The 13,569-nt window shown below is 42.7% G+C and overlaps 1 protein-coding gene across 1 annotated transcript in view; it reads right to left on the bottom strand.

Annotated features, from left to right (window-relative positions):
• The window catches only part of PDPR (pyruvate dehydrogenase phosphatase regulatory subunit), a 45,569-nt gene that overhangs the window by 19,711 nt on the left and 12,289 nt on the right, over positions 1-13,569 (bottom strand). The window contains exons 3-8 of the mRNA XM_008063303.2: positions 10,460-10,593; positions 4,467-4,548; positions 4,210-4,373; positions 3,372-3,493; positions 2,463-2,580; positions 1,591-1,740 (exon numbers count right to left, since the gene is read on the bottom strand). Coding sequence (XP_008061494.1) covers positions 1,591-1,740; positions 2,463-2,580; positions 3,372-3,493; positions 4,210-4,373; positions 4,467-4,548; positions 10,460-10,593 — 770 coding nt within the window. The remainder of the gene's footprint in view (positions 1-1,590; positions 1,741-2,462; positions 2,581-3,371; positions 3,494-4,209; positions 4,374-4,466; positions 4,549-10,459; positions 10,594-13,569) is intronic.

The raw sequence follows: 13,569 nt of genomic DNA, 5'->3' as shown, positions 1-13,569 counted from the left end.
CCTTCCAAGTAGCTGGAACTATAGGCGCGCGCTACCACACCTGGCTAGTTTTTTGATTTATTGTAGAGATGAGGTCTCACCAAGTTGCCCAGGCAGGTCTCGAACCCGCGGGCTCAGGCAATTCACTCACCTCAGCCTCCCAAAGGCACGGGATTACAGGCTGAGCCACCGAGCCCGGCTTAATTTTTTGATTTATTGTAGAGATGAAGTCTCGCCAAGTTGCCCAGGCAGGTCTCGAACCCATGGGCTCAGGCAATCCACTCACCTCAGCCTCCCAAGGCACAGGATTACAGGCTGAGCCACCGAGCCCGGCTAAAATTTTTTATCTTACATTTTTCTAACATGTGATAATGATCTGCCTTCAACTTCAAAAGTCTTTTGCTTTTAAGGCTCTAGTAACTTGCTTATTTATCTATCTTTTCAAGTGATGCCATATGATACAAAGGGTATAGTCATAGCTGCCTTTTTTTTTTCTTTTTTTTTTGCTGCCTTTTCATACAAATGTTCTTTATTGCTATCTTCATTACAAAGAAGTGTTGGCACCACTGTGAGAGCACTTTACACATTCTCTCTCTACATAATGCCAGCTGATTTTTTAAAAACATACATCTCAGTATATATTCCATCTCTTTATTTGCTTTTCATGTAATTTGAGTGGAAAACTTCAGGAAAACATATATTTTTGAAAAAATTTGTGCTGGTAAAAGTTTGTCCTATATAGTCACGAGAAATCTCTTTATGTCCCCTGAGAGGGGACATCTGAGTGGTTTGCTAAATTTACAATGTCCCCTCAGAGGTGACATCCAAGTACAAAGGTTTAAAAAAGAGTCCATTAAGGGTGAGAAAGACATTCTTCATTTACAGACCCTTTTATATCTTCTGAATTTGGAAACATGTGACTATATTAATTGTTCAATAAATGAAATTAAAATTATTTAAAAATTTAATAAGACATTAACAATTCTGCTTTCTTTCTTTCTTTTTTTTTTTGAGTCAGAGTTTCACTCTGTTGCCCAATTTGGAGTGTAGTAGCACACTCATGGCCACTGCAGCCTCAAACTGCTGGGCTTAGGCAATCCTGCATCAGCCTCCCAATAGCTGGAACTACAGGTGCATGCCACCACACCCAGCTAATTTTTTAATTTATTGTAGAAATGAGGTCTCCACCAAGTTGCCCAGGCTGGTCTCTAACCCTGGGATTCAGGTAATTCTCTTGTCTCCACCTCCCAAAATGCTGGGATTACAGGCGTGAGCCACTGCGCCCAGTTATGATTCTGTTTTCTAATGAGTTTTTCAATTTTATATGAAGTCCTACCAAAAGATTTCCTCCTAAACTAAAATTTCAGCAATAATTTTAGGTGAATAAATAACAAGCTAGAAGTCCACTAACCAAGATTTTACTCCCCTGAATCTGCTAACCAGTAACTATATCTTTAGAATAGGTAAACTCTGTAACTGGCCTCTGTAACCACTGTTGTACTTCATAGGGTTGTTATAAACATTAAAAAAGGAACTACTCTTGAAAATGCTTTGAAAAATAGAACATCTTTAACAAATACAAAGAGTATTACTATAATTTAGTTCACACACCAAAGTGATCCCAGTCTTCCTGTAGATTTTGAATCTCCAGCTGGTTCTTGCCTTCAGTGAAAATTGGTTTTGGATTCTTCTCAAAGCCCCCCGACAAGATGCCACCTTGCCAGTTCCGAATATAAATTCTTCCATCAGCATCTACAATAGCTGAGGAAGAGAAACAACAAGGGAGTGGGGAGTAGAAGAAAAAAACCAAGGGTTTAGAGGCAAGTTAGTTTTCTAAATGGACAGAAAAAGAAATGAAACAAAAACATCTATGAATGGCTTTATTAACAAAGTAGCATCCAATGAACACAGGCACTCATTAGCTTTCAAATACCTTTTGAGGTCACAGGGAGGATCCTCCCACTCAGATTTACAGTAGAGACTGCTTCTCTGATTATCCCTAAGCTTATCAGTTACCTAGGAGCTCTGACTAATCTTCATGACCAAACTACATCACTGCCATTGTGGCCAAGCTAAAAGTCTAACAGAAGAGGGGTTTGCAGAGCCCATTCAAGGCATTAAGACCACAAAATGGTATCAAAGTCCTCTCCCACAGCACCTGGAGTCACTAAATCAATTTACAATTTATATCATTAAATTTAAAAATTCACGGTTACATTCCAAATATTCTCAATGACCTCTGTTTAGGATTAAAATTAGATTGCAAAAAACAAAAACAAATGCTTAGTGGAATGCTCATTTTGGCCATCTTTTCTTAAAGAGTTATTAAAGAAAAGTTAAAATTGGGTCCGCCTCCCTGTAACATGCTTCAGAAATAAAATGAATCATTCAGGCAGTCTGTCCTTAGAAGAAAGTTTTCCTTTCCGGAGGACAGGACACTGGCAAGGAAACAAGATTAAAAAAAAAAAAGTACAAGTCCTCACTTGGTGTGTTGCTCTGCAGAGGGGTCTCCAAGGGGCGAGTCAGAAGGTAGAAGTGTTCGCAGGCATGTAACGGGATACTAACCGGCTCCTCGTTGGACAGACCCAGCTCGTATGCCCACTACAAATGGACAGATTTATTTGTAGGTGGGAAGAGGAACAGAAATACAAATGAGCAAGTCCAGCCTCTTGAAAAGAGTTTAATTTCAAGTGGCTTACATGTGCTCTTGCTACCGTGTCAGGTGAGAAGGTTTCCGCCTGCTTTACTTCAATTATTTGGTTGGGGAGCAACACTATACTTTGTAAACCATAAAAACTACTTTTAGGTTAAAGGAAGAAAGATTTACCAACTACTCAAAGGAGCTCACGGGAACCTTAGGAGGTTCTTTTTATAAAATGCCTGGTCTCAACTATAAACCCCAAGTACCAATCATTACATGAACTTCACCCATGAAGAAAGTATTTCCTAGGTCACCATGTAGGATGGAAGGCAAGGGATCAATCTGCCTTAAAAGTAGCAGCAACTTAGTGTTCTAGAAACAGACTCTATGATCCTGACATAATAAAATAGCCTGATATTTTATCTGCTAGGTTGCAGAATGAAATGTAACACCACAGAAAGACCCAATACCAAGGATTCTGGCTGAGTATTGCTGGTCTTCCTGATCAGGATAGCACCAGTTAACCCAGTGTGGAGAGTGGAGGAAGGAGAAAGTCACAGATGACTCTATTTGAAGGATAAATACAAGTTTCCAATTTAGAATACCATTCAAGAATTCTGAGTTTTCTTGTCCAAACAAGAAATAGTGTGGCCTGATTATTTGTACAGCCCAGTCACAATGTCTCTACACCAAAACATCCTGGAGACAAAAGTTAAATAAAATCAGCACCCCAGTGTTCGTGCTAACCTACCTGACCAGCACAGTTAACAAAATACTGGCATTCAATCTGTCCTTTGTCTGTCTCCACGCCAGCAACTTGACCTTTTTTGACCAGTACGTGAAGAATAGTTGTCCGGTCATAGATCTGAACACCTGTTGCAAGGTAAAAAAAAAGGTTGGTGCATGATGTGATGTTCCAGAATTAAGGCATCTCCAACAGATTCTCTACCCAAAAGAAGCACCGACAAAGTCAGGTCAATGCGTTAATTAAAAACAAACAAAACAAAAAACCCAGAACCACATCTTAAGACTGTGTAAATGGGCCTTACCCAAGTTTGAAAACAACAGATTGGTTTAAAAACAGACTTTAGTACATAACAATTAAACTACAGGAATCATAAAATATGGAGCAGGGAGGAGAGAGTTCAAATGGGGCATCTTAAATCCTAATCTACCCATATCATGAATCAGTTTATCCACAGAATATAATACCCTGGACACTAATACATCTTCCCCTCATTCACTCCAAAACTAGGACATGTTTTAGGTTGTGGATTAAACTCCCAAGGTGTGTTCTAACCTTGGAGCTTCTCAAGTCCTATACAGGGAAAAATTTCCTTAAGTCCGAAGTGATTAATCATCATGAAAAGCAGTTCCTTGGAACTTTAAAAGTGTTGACCCTGAGAAAAAATACTTATTAGTATGTATTATATAAAAGAAAATTGTAAGAACCAGTGTTTAAAAATGGAAGCCGAACACCCCAATGAGAACAATTTCTCCAAATCTGAGTTGGTGTCACTGCTGGTTATACACGTTCTTATATAACCTCTTCCTTCCTACCCCATAAGAAAATGCAAAAGCCTGCTCACCGTTTTGGGAGGCAGCACTTGCCAGGGCAAGAGCCACATCAGCAGAGGACACCACTGCATCCTCGGGAACATGCATGGCCCCCACCAGGTCGTGCACATTGAGGAGAGGGTGAAGCTCAGCCACTTTCCTGGGGGAGATGATCTCAGAAGGGATGCCTATGACACTGCCACAGAACACAAGGGGACAATGACATTCACTGCCCTTTGGCAGAGGTCAGTATGGGAAAGTCAGGACAGGCTTCTAGCCTCTTACGTACTTCAGCCTTGAGTTGATGCGCTTCAGGGAGATCAGCCGGTCCTGAGTTTGGGCCAGAAAGATTGAGCCTGTCCTTATGTAACCTGTAAGAAAAATCAGCCCAGACTGAGACAGACCAGACCAGATGTAAGGTGGGTGAGTAGAAAATCCACTATATGAGCTCACGAGTGGTGGCTCACGCCTGTAACCCCAGCACTTTGAGAAGCCGAGGCAAGAGGACTGCCTGAGTCCAGGAGGTCAAGACCAGCCTGGGCAACTTGATGAGACCTCGTATCTATAATAAATCAAAAAATTAGCTAGGTGTGGACTTGCACACCTGTGGTTCCAGCTACTTGGAAGGCTGAGGTGGAAAGATCACTTGAACCCAGCAGTTTGAGGCTGCAGAGGTCGCAAGAGTGTCACTGCACTCCAGTCTGCGTGACAGAGTGAGATTCCTACTCAAAAATAAAAAAAAAAATGCAGGGCACAGTGGCTCACACCTGTAATCCCAGCACTTTGGGAGGCCGAGTGAGAGGACTGCATAACCCCAGGAATTCGAGACCAGTCTGGGCAACTTGGCAAGACCTCATCTCTACAATAAATCAAAAATTTAGCCAGTCATGGTGGCACATGCCTGTAGTTCCAGTTACTTGGAAGGTTGAGGCAGAAGGATCGCATGAGCCCAGCAGGTTGAGGGTGTAGTAGCCGTGAGTGTGCCACTGCACTCCAGCCTTGGCAACAGAGTGAGACTCAAAAAGAAAAAAAGAAAATCCACTAGATGAAAGGTTAGAAGGTTAGAAGACTTGTGATGAGTCCTGGGACTGCCATTTAATATTCTTAGGTGAGTTCTCTGAGCTTCTGTGAAATGTGAACTACTTCAGATGCACTAAGGCTCCATTTCCTATCCAAACATTCTCAGCTTATAGTTTAGTGAGAGTCAAATGATATTCCAATGTACATTAAAACACTCAAAATAAAATGAGAGCCGGGCTCGGTGGCTCAGCCTGTAATCCCGCTCTTTGGGAGGCTGAGGTGAGTGGATTGCCTGAGCCCACAGGTTCGAGACCCGCCTGGGCAACTTGGCGAGACCTCATCTCTACAATAAAATCAAAAAATTAGCCAGATATGGTAGTCCACGCCTGTAGTTCCAGCTACTTGGAAGGCTGAGGCGGAAGGATCGCAGGGAGCGTGCCACTGCACTCCAGTCTGGGCAGAGTGAGACTCCAACTCAAAAATATAAAAAAGTAAAAATACAATAAAATAAAATGAGAAATACCATTGCTAAAAAAATCTTTTGGGTGGGGATGTGACCTAGACCCCATCCCTCTTCTTTACTTCTTTTCGGCAATTTCATCCTTTCTCCTCCTAGTCTTGGCGGAGTTTAATCCTGGGTGAAGGCCATTCATGAGATATCAGCTACCAGGGTTGGATCCTCCCTCTCCTTCCCCAGTATATCCAAATAGTGGGCATGTGACCTAGGTTCAGGCAATCAGACCTTTCTGGAATACTTGGTCTTTTTTTTTTTTTTTTTCATAAGTAAATCGAAATTTTATCTCATCTTATTTTACTTTACTTTATAGATGTAGGGTACAAGTCAGGTAGGTGAATAGACAGAAGTCACTCATCTCCAGGGCAGCAGTATCCTGGATAGATTCCTCCTGTTTCAGCTGAGGGACTGCCTGCTGTGGGGTTCCTACATCCTGGCCCCCAAGCTGCCTCCAGCTGGCAGCCTCCTGCCAACCCCACAGGTCTCAGTGTCCTCCTAACATGCTCTTTTTTGTCCAAACTAGCCAGAGGTAATTTCTATTGTCTGGAATCAACAAACCTGATGTAGAGCCATTATTACACTTGGGCCAACAATAATCCTCCTAAAATACAATGACCCTTACTTAGTTCCTATAAAGAAAGAGTTGAGAGCTGCTTGTTGCAGATGGTAGGCACTAAGTGAGCCAAGATGCTGTGGAGTCAACTGGCTCTTCATCAGATTGCCCAGAGGACCATAAGCATTGCCTCACACAGGCATTTTAAAAATAAAGTTCCACAAAAACAAAAGCTGTTTCAGGAAGGTGATGGAATTCTAGTGTTTCTAAAGGGCAGGGCAGAGCCAGGCTCAGTGGCTCAGCCTGTAATCCCGCGCCTTTGGGAGGCTGAGGTGAGTGGATTGCCCGAGCCTGCAGGTTTGAGACCTGCCTGGGCAGCGAGACCTCATCTCTACAATAAATCAAAAATTAGCCGGGTGTGGTAGCAAGCGCCTGTAGTTCCGGCTACTCGGAAGGCTGAGGTGGAAGGATCGCCGGAGCCCAGCAGGTCGAGGCTGCGGTGGCCGGGAGCGGCCACTGCACTCCAGTCTGGGCGACAGAGTGAGACTCCAACTCAAAAAACAAACAAACAATAAATCAAAAAATCAGCCGGGCGTGGTAGCGCATGCCTGTAATTCCGGCTACTCGGAAGGCTGAGGCAGAAGGATCACCAGAGTCCAGTGCGTCGAGGCTGCGGCGGCCGGGAGCGGCCACTGCACTCCAGTCTGGGCGACAGAGTGAGACTCCAACTCAAAAAATAAATTAAATAAATAAATAAATGAATGAATGGCAGTTGATGTCCTCCTGTATAGAGCTGCCATGACTCCTGCAATTGGTGGAACAGCAGAAGTCATGTATCGGCTGATTATAGCTTCATTTCCCAAGGAGCAGGGCTGACTTCGGTCATCCCAGCAATCACCTGATTCAATTTCTTTCAGCTCTCTATGAATCAATAACCATAAATAACTGAGCTATTCTTTGAAGATCAATATTTATTGACCTGTACTGTCACCAATAAAGCAATCTTTATCTTGAAAAAAAGGTGAATCAATTGAGTATCTTTTCTTCAATTAAATTTTTTAGAGACAGGGTCTCACTCTGTTGTCCAGGCTGGAGTATAGTGGCACAACCACAGCTCAATGTAGCCTCCAACTCTTGGCTCAAGTGATCCTGCCACCTCAGCCTATTGAGTAGCTGGAATTACAGGCATGTGCCACAATGCCCAGTTAAACAATCTAGTATCTTTCAAAAAAGAAGTACAGTCAAGATAATTTATATTTTTTATTAATTTCTCTTGAAATCTTCATGCTCTTCAATGACATGATAAAATGGTCCCAGTCTGGGAATGTTCACAACACAAAGAAAAAATAAATGTCTGAAGTGATGGAAATCCCAATTACTGATTTGATCATAACACATTGTATGTATGTATCAAATATCACATGTACCCCCAAAATATGTACAACTATAATATACCAATTAACAAAATGTTTAAGTATACATATATATATTCCCATAAAAAAGAAGAGTCCAGCTGGGCTCGGTGGCTCAGCAGCTCAGCCAATAATCCCGCGCTTTGGGAGGCTGAGGTGAGTGAATTGCCTGGGCCCGCAGGTTCGAGACCCGCCTGGGCAACTTGGTGAGACCTCATCTCTACAATAAATCAAAAAATTAGCTGGGCGTGGTAGCGCACGCCTGTAGTTCCTGCTACTTGGAAGGCTGAGGCGGAAGGATCGCTGGAGCCCAGCGATCGAGGCTGTGGTGGCCGGGAGCGGCCACTGCACTCCAGTCTGGGTGACAGTGAGACTCCAACTCAAAAAAAAAAAAAAAAAGAGTCCACTAGAGTTCAAACTAAATACAGAGTGCAGCTGTTTTTTTGGTATTCAGTGAAAAGGAAGGAAAGATCTTTACTTTTTATTTTTTATATTTCTATAAATTTTTCAAAGGTTTTTTAGCCCACTAAATATATTTTTAAAATTAATTTGCTACTGACTTGAAAAACTGGTTTAATCTCCCTGCATCTAGGTTTAACTGTAAAAGAAAAAGATACCTCCTTATTATAAGATCAAATAATATATGGACTACTTTCAAAAGATCACTAAAGCTTTTAGATGATCATTTATTCCAATTAGTTGGCAAAAATTCTATCACGTGCAATGTGAAGCACCAAAGAAACTAACATTCAGCATAGTCAAGGAATAAGGAATCTTGGAGTGATCTAGCAGTTTGAATTTATTATTATTATTATTGAATTTAAAAGTAGTTAACATACACCTCACCTAAATAAACTATTTTCAGAGGACTAGCATGTAATACAGTTGTAGCTCCATACCTATGGGTTCCACATCCGTGGATTCAACCAACCTTGAACTGAAAACATTCAGGGGGAAAAGCTTCCACAAAGTTCCCAAAAGCAAAACTTGAATTTGCCCTCTGTCAAGTACTACACTGAATCTAGGCAAGTGAAGTAATGTGTAGGCACTATATTAGGTATTATAAGTAATCTAGAGATGATTTAAGTTATACAGGAGGATGTACGTAAGTTACATGCAAATACTACATGCCATGTAATACCAGGAAACGTTTAGCATTTGCAGATTTTGTATGGTGGAGGGGATCTGGAACCAATCCCCCATGGATTCAGAGGGTCAACTATATTCTCATTAAATCTAGGTTGTACAAGTCACTTACTTAATCTTTTTTTTTTTTTTTTTGAGTTGGAGTCTCACTCTGTCACCCAGACTGGAGTGCAGTGGCTGCTCCCAGCCGCCACAGCCTCGACCCGCTGGGCTCCAGCGAACCTTTCGCCTCAGCCTTCCAAGTAGCTGGAACTACCACACCCGCTAATTTTTGACTTATTGTAGAGATGAGGTCTTGCCAAGTTGCCCAGGTGGGTCTCGAACCCGCGGGCTCAGGCAATCCACTCACCTCAGCCTCCTAAAGTGCTGGGATTACAGGCTCAGCCACCGAGCCCGGCTACTTACTTCATCTTTATTTAATGATTCAAAAGCAGTCCACTCAGTAACAATTACCACAGTACATGTATACACTACTGGTTACCAGATAATTCTCCATCACAGAAGCCCCCCAAGTAATCTTTCACTGTATCACCAGCATACCACAATGGGAGTGATAGATTCTGGATGATCCCTTTAAAGTCCCTTGCATGACTTCCTCAATGCTTGCCCCACCCTTCTGTTCCACAAGCATCAAACAGAAGTCAGGTCAGGTAAGGGTAGACTGTAACCTAGAACTAATGCTAGGCTAACTTACCTTACAGAAATGAAGCCTATGATTCCTCTGAAATCTAATCAGCTGAGCAATGCAAGTCTCAACAAAGCACTAGCAACTGAACTAGTGGGCCAGGAGTCAGTCACTCCATCTCTGAAGCATTCTGTGGACCCTCTACTGACTCAAATCCTGGTTAATACTTGATTCAAGCATCGTGTTGCCATCAAATTCAATCCAACCAAAAGGGACTATTTTCCACCTGCCCTGCATATAAGAGGCATCTTCTCCAGTAAAAGCCAGAGAAACAGCTGGGCCTGGTGACACAAGCCTATAATCTCAGCACTTTGGGAGGCTGAGGTGAGAGGACTGCCTGAGTTTGAGACCAGCCTGGGCAACTTGGCGAGACCTCATATCTACAATAAAATCAAAAAATTAACCAGGCGTGGTGGTGTGTGCCTGTAGTTCCAGCTACTTGGAAGACTGAGGCAGAAGGATCGCCTGAGCCCAGCAGGTTGAGGCTGCAGTGACCATGAACGTGCCACTGCACTCCAGCCTGGGTGACCAAAAAAAAAGAAAAAATAATAAATATACTTAAAGGCAATTGAAGTTTAGTTGGTCAAATTATGATGTAACTGTTAGGCCCCTAAACTTAAGTTCTTTCTCTTCCTCTTTGTTTAGGAGTCTAATGTTGCCATTTTATTAGGCCTAAATGAGTGAAATGCATAGGAAATGCCCCAAGAAAACTTTCATGCTTGACAAGAATTATAGGATCAGAAATCCCCTTACTTTAAGATAGGGAAACTGAAGATCACTCAATAAGCTAAGCGACTTACCCAAGGTGACACTCTGGCTAGTGGCAGAATCTAGACTAAAACCCAACTTAATTACCAAATTAACAGGCAAACCCAGCAGAAGATCAAATACGGTACTGAGTAAAAGAGACTGGTGAACAGGCAGACCAGTAAACAGTAGATTGCCTGCTTACCTGTTTGGATCCCTGTTTCTTGCTCTAACTGTTGGTAGAGTTTGTTTGAATAGTCTGCCATCTTCTGCTCAATGGTCAAGTGCCTGGCTGTGCTCAAGATGCCAGCACAGAACCTTGTAGAACCAGCAGCTAGCCTGTAGAATAAATGCAAAAAACCATTAGTTAGACTCACATCTCTATGAATACAAAATCAAGATTCTCATTATAGTATTGTCTATAGTATCAAAAGATGGAAACAGGCCGGGTGTGGTGGCTCTTGTCTATAATCCCAGCACTTCGGAAGGCCGAGGTAAGAGAACTGCCTGAGCCCACAGGTTCGAAACCAGCCTGGGCAACTTGATGAGACCTCATCTCTACAATAAGCCAAAAAATTAGCTGGTTGTGGTGGCCAATGTCTGTAGTTCCAGCTACTTGGAAAGCTGAGGTGGAAGGACCACCTGAGCCCAGCAGGTCAAGGATGTGGTGGCTGTGAGTGTGCCATTGCACTCCAGCCTGGATGACAGAGTGAGACTTCAACTCAAAAAAAAAAAAAAAATTTCTACAGGTCATCTATCCAAAAAAAAAATTGCTGGAATACTATACAGCTATAAAAAAGAACGAGAAAGCTCTTTATTCACCAATATGTAAAAATTATAATGAAAAAAGCAAGGTAAGGAACAGTGTTTAAATATGCTTCCACTTGTATAAAAAAGGGAAAAAGGGAAATACTCAGACACACATATTCATATCCACCAATACGTATCTGCTTATATATGTAGAGAAAGTATCTGGAACTTAACTTGCCTCCAGAGAAAAAAACTTGTACTCAGAGATCAGGAATAAGAGGGAGACTTTTCTCTGTACACTCTTTTACATATTTTCTTTTCTTTTTTTTTTTTTTGGAGTGGGAGTCTCACTCTGTTGCCCAGACTAGAGTGCAATGGTCGCTCCTAGCCACCACAGCCTCGACCTGCTGGGCTCCGGCGATCCTTCCACCTCAGCCTTCCAAGTAGCTGAACAACAGGCACATGCTACCACACCCAGCTAATTTTTTTATTTATTGTAGAGATGAGGTCTCACCAAGTTACCCAGGTGGGTCTCGAACCCATGGGCTCAGGCAATTCACTCACCTCAGCCTCCCAAAGCACAGGATTACAGGCTGAGTCACCAAACCTGGCTACATATTTTGAATCATGAGCCATATAAATATATATTGCCTATTCAAAAACAAATAGAACTTAAATTGAAAAAATGTTCTCCAATTTATGGTAGGCAATAGAACATAAAATGCTCCAGTAATTCAAGAGGCCCACACACTAAGCAAGCAGGTGGGGGCTGTAAGAGGTCACTTTCCCATTTAGCACTCAGTAAACTACTACCTCTGTTAGTGTTGTCACTTGAGTTTACCGTTGTTACTCGAATGACTATCTTTCTCACGTCAGATTATCAGCTCCCTAAAGATAGAGATTTTTTTCAGTCATCTTTGTAACTATAGCACAGTCACTATGGGGAGCTCTACCCAGGTGGGAGTTCCACTAATTGTGGCTGGTAGACTGCACCTACAGCTCAGGTAACATCTCAGCTGGGTCTTCACTCCTTTAGTAGCTCTGACAGTGTCTCTTGTCTTTGGGTGTATATTTGAGTCACCTGGGAAGCTTTTAAAACTACTGATGCCTGGCCTCACTCCTAGAGATTCTGGTTTGTTGTGGGAAGAAGCCTGGGCATTAGCATTTGCTGAAAGTTCCCCAGGTGATTCTAATGTGCAGCTAGAGCTAAGGACCACTGATCTATGAGGAGGATAATACTGGAGATGAAGACGAGGAATGATACTGATAGAGGGGAGAGTAAAACCATTTCACAGGATGGGAGTGGTGACTCAAGTCAGTAATCACAGCACTCTGAGAGGCCAAGGTGAGAGGTTTGCCTGAGCTCGGGGTTCGAGATCAGCCTGAGCAACTTGGTGAAACCTCATCTCTGCAATAAATTAAAAAATAAGCCGGACATGGTAGAGTGCACCTGTAGCTCCAGCTACTTGGAAGGCTGAGGTGGAAGGATCATCTGAGCCCAGCAGGTCGAGGCTGCAGTAGCCGTGAGCAGCATGCCACTGCACTACTGCATGGGTGACAGAGTAAGACTCCGACTCAAAAAAAAAAAATTTTTTTCACAAGCCGCTGTGGAGGCATAATTATTTTAAAATATGAGGGTTTTGTCTGAGCCCACGGGTTTGAGACCAGCCTGAGTAACATAGCGAGACCTCATCTCTACAGTAAATGAAAAAAAATTAGTCAGGTGTGGTGACACACACTTGTAGTTCCAGTTAATTGGAAGACTGAGGCAGAAAGATCACCTGAGCCCAGCAGGTTGAGGCTGCAGTGGATGGGAGTATGCCACTACACTCCAGCCTGGGCGACAGAGTGAGACTCAGACTCAAAAAATAAAAATAAATAAAAATAAAATGAAATAAAATATGAAGCCGGGCTCAGTAGCTCAGCCTGTAATCCCACGCCTTTGGGAGGCTGAGGTGAGTGGATTGCCTGAGCCCATGGGTTAGAGACCCACCTGGGCAGGCGAAACCTCATCTCTACAATAAATCAAAAACATAGCTGGGCGTGGTATGCACGCCTGTAGTTACAGCTACTTGGAAGGCTGAGGCAGAAGGATTACTGGAGCCCAGCCAGTCGAGGCTGCGGTGACCGGGAGCATGCCACTACACTCCAGTCTGGGCGACAGAGTGAGACTCCAACTCAAAACAAAACAAAAAACAAAACAAAACAAAAAATATGAGGTTATGCAGTCTGCCTGATGTCAATTCTAAGGTGTTATATAATCTTGGAGCATCAAATTAAATAAAAAATGAACCTCCCTGGGGTCTCCCACTTAGAAACATTTATACTGAAATGATGTCATTTTCTATGGATAGAATAGGACTGATGGTTAAATTTACAAGAATTTCAAAACTAGGAGAAAGAATTTGACATCAAGGAAGCATTAAGAAAATTTACGAAGCCGGGTTCGGTGGCTCAGCCTGTAATCCCACACTTTGGGAGCCTGAGGGTTCGAGACCCGCCTGGGCAACTTGGCGAGACCTCATCTCTACGATAAATCAAAAATTAGCCAGGTGTGGTAGCGCG

The sequence above is a fragment of the Carlito syrichta genome, unplaced genomic scaffold (assembly GCF_000164805.1).
Source record: "Carlito syrichta isolate Samal-C Ts95f unplaced genomic scaffold, Tarsius_syrichta-2.0.1 Scaffold306734, whole genome shotgun sequence".
Classification (NCBI taxonomy): Eukaryota; Metazoa; Chordata; class Mammalia; order Primates; family Tarsiidae; genus Carlito; species Carlito syrichta.
The sequence above is the reverse complement of the archived record's forward strand: the minus strand, read 5'-3'. Positions and strand labels throughout refer to the sequence as shown.